The sequence below is a fragment of the Phascolarctos cinereus genome, unplaced genomic scaffold (genome assembly GCF_003287225.1).
Source record: "Phascolarctos cinereus isolate Bilbo 61053 unplaced genomic scaffold, phaCin_HiC Scaffold_4;HRSCAF=312, whole genome shotgun sequence".
In the NCBI taxonomy this organism is placed as follows: Eukaryota; Metazoa; Chordata; class Mammalia; order Diprotodontia; family Phascolarctidae; genus Phascolarctos; species Phascolarctos cinereus.
Genome location: NW_027555847.1, coordinates 678,062,585 through 678,071,310, shown reverse-complemented (window position 1 = coordinate 678,071,310; position 8,726 = coordinate 678,062,585). Strand labels below are relative to the sequence as shown.

The 8,726-nt window shown below is 50.6% G+C and overlaps 1 protein-coding gene across 1 annotated transcript in view; it reads left to right on the top strand.

Annotated features, from left to right (window-relative positions):
* Positions 1-1,278: 1,278 nt before the first annotated feature.
* Positions 1,279-8,726, top strand: part of KLHL26 (kelch like family member 26) — a 45,307-nt gene continuing 37,859 nt past the window's right edge. Inside the window, exon 1 of the mRNA XM_021008973.2 lies at positions 1,279-1,646. Within this exon, the coding sequence (XP_020864632.2) occupies positions 1,279-1,646 (368 nt within the window). The remainder of the gene's footprint in view (positions 1,647-8,726) is intronic.

Genomic DNA, 8,726 nt, shown 5'->3' with positions numbered 1-8,726 from the left:
GAGGCTGGCTCTGAAGGCTTAAGAGGGACAAAAAGAGCTTCTAAAGCTTTATTGTGAAAAAAGAGGTTAACACCAGAGAAAAAGCTGCCTCCAGTTCCTTTTCTTTCATTCCTGGCTTCCGACCTTATCATCAACTCTCGTGACCCTGGTTCCTTTGGTTCTCCCCCCTACCTCTGGGCACCTTTGCTCCATCTGCATCCATGGCATTTCCCCTAATTGTGGGTGTTCCCCTAAGACTTTGCCTGGACCTCTTCCCTTCCCTTCCCTTCTCTCTCTTATCAGCACACTGTGGGTTTGATTATCATCTACAGGCAGCTGACTTCCAGGTCTAGTCTAAACTGTGGACCCAGCCAGATCCTCTCCTGAGCTCCATCTGCTCTTCCTCAACTGCCCACTAGATACTTCCAACTCAATGTCCCAAAGTTAACTTTATCACAATTGATCAGAAATTGAACTTGTTATTTTTTTATTCTTACGTGTCTGTCTCCCTGATTTCCCTCCTTTTGCTACGGGTACCACCACCCTTTCCGACACTATGCAGGACTGTTTCTTCTCCTTTGCCCCACCAATCCAATAAATTCTGACTATTCGATAGGTTGACAAATCTTGTCTATTGTACACCCACAGCATCTTTTCACTTCACTCACGAGGCCCCTTGGCTAGATGAGGCCCTCCTGACAGGTCTCTGCCCCAAGTCTCCTCTTCCACTCCAGTCCATCCTCCGAATAGTTACCAAAGGGATCTTCCTAAAGCACAGGGCCACCCGTGACACTCTCCTACTCCTTAAAACTCCAGTGACTCCCAATTATCTTCAGGGTCTAAATACAAACTCCTCTGTGTGACATTTTAAAGACTTCCACAACCCGGCTCCAAGCTACCTTTGCAGTCTTATAATGTATTACTCCTCTCCTGGCATTCATTCTTCCACCCAGCCAGATTGGCCTTCTCTCGCTGCTTTAGCATTGGCCGGAATGCTTAGAATCCCGAGCTTCTGTCAAAGCTCAGCACCCACGAAGCCTTTCGAGGGATCTAAGCTCCCACTCAAATTACTTTGTATGTCTTTCTTTTCATACTTGTGTCTTCCATCAAATGCAAGCTTTTTGAGGGCAGAGGCTTCTTCATTTTTGTCTGGCTTCCCCAGAGCCCTCCCGCATATAGTAGACGCTTAATAAACGTTAAATGGAAAGAATGTGAGTATGAGGGGTTGAGGAGATGAAGGAGGGACTGCAGAATGAGGGACCTCGGGGGGCCATCTGGTGCAACCACCTTGTTTTACAGATGGGGAAACTGAGGCTCGGAGAGACGAAGCGACTGGCCCCGGGTCCCAGCGCGAGTCATCGGCGGAGGCGGGATCCGGGCCCGGAGCTCAGCCACGGGGAGCACGGCGGGAGCTGCGCACTGCGGCTGTTGCGCCCCGCGCGCCCCGCGCTTCGCTCCGCGCGCCCCTGCCCGTGCCAAGGCCTCTGGCTGCGCGCGGGGCCGCCGACCGGCCGCCGGGCGTCGGAGGCGGGACGCGCCGTCACTGAGCGCGGCGGCGGCGGCGGAGGAGGAGGAGGCGGCGGCGGGAAGATGGCGGAGTCCGGCGGCGGCGGCGGCGGAGGCGGGGGCGGAGGAGGCGCCGAGCCCGGCCCGGAGCGGCCCCGCAGGTGGGTGCGTGGTGGCGGCGGCGGCTTTGGCGGCTCGGGGCCTGGCCGCCCTTCGCTCCCCTCCTCTCCGGCGGCCCCGCGCCGGCTCCTCCCTAAGCGGGCGGCGGGGAAGATCCCCTCAGGCCCCGCGGGGACGCCCCCCAACGACGGCGCTGCCCCCTCCCCCGGAGAGGTTCAGGACCTGCCCCCCACTCCCCACCGGCTGGACCCTCCCAGCCCCCGCCCCCGGAGGCAGGATCCTCCCCTCTTCCCCTCTCCCCCCACAAGACAGAATCCTCCCCCCGCAGTCCCCACCTCCTTCCAGCCCTCCCCCAACCCAACTGCCAACCGGCAGGAGCCCCCCCGCCCCCCATGTTGAACAAGATCCTTTACTTTTCCGTACAGGACAAGACCCTCCAACCCCCGCCCCCCATACTCAGCTGCCAACAGGAATAACCTTACCACCTTTCCTTTACCACTACCTCCACCTTTTTCAACCACCAGCTGGCAGGACTGTCCTCTCCTCCCCTTTCTCTCCTGCAGGCTGTGCTGGACCCTTTTCTCCACATACCCCTCCCCGTGGGTCAAGACCTTTCCAGCCTTTCCCCTGCTCGCACCGCCCCCCACCTCCACCCCGACTGCCAACTGGCAGGACCCTCTCTCTTCTCTCTCTGGACAAGGGCTTTGGGAAGGGAGCATCCTTCTCTCCAGATCGTTCCCTCCCATCCCCCCCCATCTCTCTTCTCCCCTCCTCAGCCTATGGGCCAGGGCCTTCCCAACCCCAACGGAGGGTTCCTACTCTCCCCATAATTACTCCCCCACACCAGGACCCCTCCTCCACTCCCTCCAATGAAGTTGGACCCACCTTCTCTGTCCCCTGTCCTTTCCCCCTCTTGGGACCCAAGCCCTACTACCTCAGGTGAGACAGGACCCTCCCCTGTGTCTTCCACCTGAATCAGGTATGCTCCTCTTCCCATCCTTTAAGCTTCTGAGGGTGGACCTCAGGGGCCCAGAGAAGGCTGAGTAGGCCCTTTTCTTAAGGGGATTTGGGGATTCATGGAGAATCCTTTTCAAAGGGTGCCTGGACTATTTGTTTTCTGTCAGTACACACTTTTTTTTTTTTGGAGCCCTCCCAACCAACTTGCTGTGAGGAATGTAAACACTTGGCCCCTTTATTAGTTATTAAACACCTACTGTGTGCCTGAGTGCTATGTTGGGCTGGGGAATCTATGGGAACTTTGAATAAATTTACAAATTTGATAAAATAGGGTCCCTGCCCTCATGGAGCTCCTGCTGCAGCCAGGTGAGAAAACACTAAAACAGCTAACTGAAATCTGCTATATTATCTGATGAGGGTGTGTATGAGAGGACTGATAAGCCTCTACTGGATCTGGGGTGGGGGCAACCTGAATGATGGAAGGAAGGAAGGCTTCTCGGATCAGGGAGCATTTACTTTGGGTGGTTAAGGACAGTGCCTTAAACAGTTTATTAAACAAAACAAAACACCCAGCTAGGCCCATGATTTAATTGGTAAAGGTGCAAATTGACAGTTCTTGCTGTTTCTAGGCTCTGCGCCTGGGAGAGGTTAAGGCACTTCCTTGGCCAGGGCTGTGTGGCCAGTAGTGTTAGAAGCAAGATTTGAACCCGTATCTTCGTGACTCTCTGTGTTGCCATCCTGTCTATTGGTGCCTGGCAATAGTAAGCATTTAACTCATTGAATGAGGGGAAGAGCATTATATGGGGGAGGGGCTGATTGTCTTGGTCCGGCCTGTGTTGGGGTGGCAGATTCTATAGCTCTTGGTCGTTTGGAGCATTTGTTAAGTGAGGTTGATGGGCATTTTGGTCAGTTGCCACTTATTTGTTGATTACTGTGCTCCAAGCCAGCCCCTGCTCTCACATAGCCCCCATTTTAATTTAAATTCAATTAATTAATTTTAAGGGGAGATAACATGTAGATACCTATGTATATGGAAGATATCGATGGTACATGGGAGGATGCAGGGTAGTCCCTGAGGGAAGGTACTGGGGAGATGGGGAGGTAGGGAATAGGAAAGACAGTTAAAAGAAGGGATTTGAGCTTTGGGCTGAGTCTGGAGGAAAGCTAGTAGGCAGAGCATTCCAGGCTTGGGGGGAACTTCGCGTGCAAAGGCATGGAGTCCTCTTGTGAGAGGGGGCCACTGTCACCTAAGAATGCTGGAAAGGTAGGAAGGGGCCCCAAGGTGCAGGGCTTTAAATTCGAGAGGATTTATAGTGGTTCCTGGAGGCCATTGGGAGCCACAGGAGTTTATTGAGGCGGGGGGAATGTCAGGGGTGAGACCTGAGCTTTGGCAGTGGAACAGAGGGTGCACTGGAGTTGCTGCTGGTGGTGCCACAAACCACCAGTTTTCTACGGCAGTTTATAGTTTGCAAAGCACCTTCTTTATAGCAGTCCTGGATGCTCTGGTCCTTTTAAAGTTTTGATCTCTACCCTTCCGTGCCAGAGATGGCTTTTTGGATTTCTGGGGCCAAAAAAAAAATCGTCAGTAGAGTTTATAAAGAATCGTACTTCAGTTTTGGAATGGGCGAGGGAGAAAGGAGAGAAACAGGAAAAACTGGTCATTTTTTTTTTGCAAAAAATTAGAGATTGCGTAATTTTTACGTCATTGCTGCAAGATGTTTGGTGAAATAAATTTCCCCACGGTAGAAAGTAAAAGCAAAAAAGCCCTCATGACTTAGTGCCCAGCCAATTTTTTGGTGATGAGTGTCTCAGTTTAGCCGGGCTAGTCTTCAGATGACGTGTGTGTGTGTGTGTGTGTGTGTGTGTGTGTGAGAGAGAGAGAGAGAGAGAGAGAGAAGGGGTGGGGAGGGGGTAAGGGTGGTAGTGGGGTGATGGTGGTTAGAATCTAGGCCTTTGGAAGCTATTCAGTGCAGTGGAGAGAATGCTGGTTTGAGTGAAGGTGTGTTCATAATCCCTGCCTGTGTGGGTGACATCTCTTAACCTCTCCAGCCTCAGTTTCCTTATCTGTAAAATGAAGATGGGGTTGGTCTAGATGACCCTTTCTAAATCCACGATCCTGTGACTAAGGCAGTGCAGTCTCTGTGTCAGGAAGACTAGAGTTCAGATACTCGCTGTGTGACCTGGGCAAGTCACTTCACCTCTGTGCGCTTCAGTTTCCTCAGCCGTAAAATGGAGGTCATAATAGCCCATACCTCCCCGGGTAGTTGATAGGATCAAATATGGTAATATTTGTAAAGTGCTTAGCACAATGCCTGGCATACAGTAGGTGCTTAATAAATGCTTGTTTCCTTCTTTCTTTCCTGTTGTACCACACTGCTTTTTTTGAGGGGACTGCTTTAATTCTGTCAGCAACAACCACCATTTATTAACCACCTACTGTGTACAAAGCACTATTTTCTAAGGGCAAATGCATTCTCTAGCCCACTCCCCCAAAAGGTTATATAACTTGTTTGTCTTAACTTCCTTTTTTGTATGTGTGTGTGACCAGGGGGGGAAAAAAAGAAAAGAGCTCATTCTCCTTCTCATCTCTAGGGAGCAACAAAAGTCGGTTGCCTAGTAGAACAGTCGTTAATGGTTGAACCAAACCCTGCTGGAAACCTTGGGGAGAGTTTGAATGGAGCTGCTTGAGCTGGGGGTTTGCATAAGGGAGGTGGGGGCCCCAGTGAAGATTTCCAGTCCTCCCCCCCTCTACCCCGTGGGTCTTGGAGAATTCCACACAAAAGACACTTGTTCTCCAGTGAACCTCCCCCTCCTTGGACCGGGAGGTGTCGACTCTGTCCAATGCTCTTCCAAAGGAAAGAGGATGTTTGCTTCGAAGCCCAAGAAGGGGGTTTTTGGAGGGGAAGGAGAAATTCCCTGTGGAGTCAACACCTCCTGAGCTGAAATACCATCTGAGTGAGGTACCGCAGGCTGCCGAGTGTCAAGAGCTCCTCCGGGCCCTCCTAGTCATTAAAGGTCTTTCAGATGTTCTGCGGCAGTGGTGTCTGCATGGGGCCTGGTCAGACTGATTAGGGCTGTTCCTGGGTGGTGAGGAGAGTCCGGGGCAAGATAGATCCAGCAGGCCATGGAGATGTTCCCACGGAAAATGATCAGATGAAATGTCTGCCCAGGGATGGGCAGATGTTCCAAGGGGTGTTGGGGTCAATGATTGGACCTTTTTTAAAACACAAGGAGGGATTGTGTGGTGGGATGGAAAGAACACCAGCCTCTTAATACCTCTGTCTGAGGGATTCCCTCCATCTCTGTGGGCAAATAATTCCCCCTTTCTGAGACTCAGTTTCCTCATTTTTAAACCAGACCTCATGATGCTGGCTCTACCTACTTCTGGCTGGTTGACCTGTAGCTTGACAGCTTCGTAAAGAGTACAGCAGCATAGGAATGTGAGCTTTTAACAGGCCCTGTTGCCTACCCAGCCTTGGAAAATGTTGTTCCTTTATTTTGGGAGGCATCTGGTACAGTGGAAAGGGCCTGGTATTTGAAGTCAGAGAATCTGCGTTTGCATTCCAGTTCTGTCACTTGTTGTGTGACCTTGGACGAGTCACCGAGGGCCTGAGTTTTATTCTGTAAAAGGAAAGGCTTGGACCCGATGACCTCTGATAGTCTGGTCCAGCTCTATCTCTGAGCCTGTGAATCAGAACCAAGAGAACGTTCCTGATACCCTTCCCCCTCCTCAAGACTTCATGAACTCTTTGGCATGACAGTTCAGTTCAGGTATTTATTTAGCCCCGATGGTGTATAGAGCTGGGGGTAGAAAGATGAAATGATCTAGTGGGAGAGAAAACCATGCCTGCACAAATAATTTCAGGAGAAAAAACGTACAGGAGAGATCTCAACTTATTGTTACGACAGATTTGGGAGGGTGGGTGGGAGTGAAAGAGAAGGCTCCCTGGAGGAGGTGGCCCCTGTGCTAGGCCTTAATGGAGGGGATAATGTGATGCACTTTCAGTCAGAAATCGTTTATTAAGTGCCTACTGTGTGCCAGGTACTGTACTAAAGTTCTAGGGATACCAAGAAAGGCAAAAGACAGCCCCTGCCCTCAAGAAGCAAACAGTTATATACAAACAAGATATCCACAGATGATCAACATTAGATTTAGGGGGGATTGGGAGAGGCTTCTTGCAGAAGATGGCATTTTATCTGGGACCCAAAGGAAGCCAAGGAGAGCATTCCAAGCAGGGGGAGCAGCCTCCCTGAGAAAATACTGGGAGTCCAGAATTATGTAAGGAGGCCGGCCAGTGCCACTGGGTTGTAGAATACAGCAGCAGGGCTGGAGGGGACACAGGCAGAATGGTTTCCAGAAGACTGGAAAGATCTGGCTGGGACCTGGCTTATGGATAAACAGTGGAAAGACCATGGGCTTTTGAGGGCAGAAGACCTGGTTTCAAATCATGCCTCTGATGCTTCCTGCCTTGGGCAAGTCACTTAACTCTGCCAGGCCTCAGTTTCTTTGTAAATTGAGAGTTTTGGACTAGATAACTTTGAGGTCCCCTCCATCCCTGGACATAGGATTCTGTGGTCCAAGGGGGCTAGAGAGATGCAGGTGGGGTGGTTAGGGGGAAATAAGTTCCCAAGCACGGGGGATGTTCTGAACTGAGAGAAAGGGACAGGGAGGCCCCTAGTTCTGGCTGGATCTTAGACAACGCAGAGTCGGGACGGAGAAGGGGTCAGTGGATTCTCTCAGCCTGTGCCTTGTGAATTGCAGGGAGAATCCACTTCTTGAAGGGCGGAAGTCTCCAAAACTCCCGATCTGGGTGTCTTTGAGGCATGAGCAGGGGGTTGGGGAGGAATGTGGGACCATCTGTGGGGTGGTGAGCATCCCCATGGAGCTGAATCCTTGCAGAGGGCTGGGCCCTGCTCCTTAGAACTCTCTCTGTTCACTCTCACAAATGGTCTCCCTTAGCCGCCATAGATCTCAGTTTCCTTATTTACAAAATGAGGAAGGTGGGAATAGATGGCCTCTAAGGGCCCTTCCAGCTTCAAATCCTGTGTCGCAATGACTTTCCAGGCTACATTTTGTCATTTTTGGTCCCTTCTAACTCTAACTCTATTTTTTTTTTTTTGGTTTCTGGTTTGTTCTCTGAGGCACTCTATAGCGTAATGGAAAGAACGATGGTTTGAGAGGCAGAAGACCTGGATTGAAATCCCACCTCTGACTTGTCTTAGCTATGTAACTGCAAGCAGGTCACCTTGTCTCTCTCAGCCTCAGTTTCCTCATCTATAAAGTGGGGATGATAATATTTGCACTACTTACCTAATAGGGTTTTTGTGAGGAGAACAGTTTGTGAATTCGAGGCTTTGATACTGCTCTGTGGACAAGCTGGAGAGATGTGGGCTAGATATTAGTACAGTTAGGTCAACTTAAAACTGGTTGAATGGCTGGACTCAAAGAGTAGCTGTTCTTTGGAAGGAGGTCTGTAGTGGAGTGCCCAAAGGATCTTTTCTCATGATTGGACTGTTGCTTCACTTTTTTTGACAATGATTTGGAAAAAGGCAGAGGAAGTATGTGCATCAGATTCCTGTTGACATAAAGCTGGGATGGAGACTAACATGTTGGAGAGATGGGAAAACTATTACATTGGGCCAGAGAAATGTCTTGGGTCAAAAAAAAAAATCAACTTCATAAGTAAAACATGAGTGAGGCATGGCCAGATAGCAGCCTGGCCCCAGAAGATCAGTTCTTGACCTGGGGCCCATGAGCTTATTAAAAAAAAAAAAGATTTTGATCACCGTATTTTAACGTACAGTAGTTGGCTTCCTGTGTAATCCTGGGTGTTTTGTTTTGGGCATTTAAAACATGTCTCTGAGAAGGGGTCCCTCTGTGGGCTTCACCAGCCTGTCTACCAGGGATTCCTGGCACAGACAGGGTGAAGCAGCTGGGTTGTAGGTGGGTAAACAGTCCTCGAGTCTTGACATGAGTCAATGGTGAGATATTGCAGCTGAATCTGTCCAGGATGAGGGAGGGGATTGTCCTTCTGTCATGGTCAGACTGCATCTAGAGTAGTGAGTTCGGATGTAGGCATTGCATTTGAGGAAACTGGGTAATAAACTGGAGTAGGGCCAGTGAAGGGGCCTCCTGTTGGATGAGCCTGGGGAAGTGGGAGTAT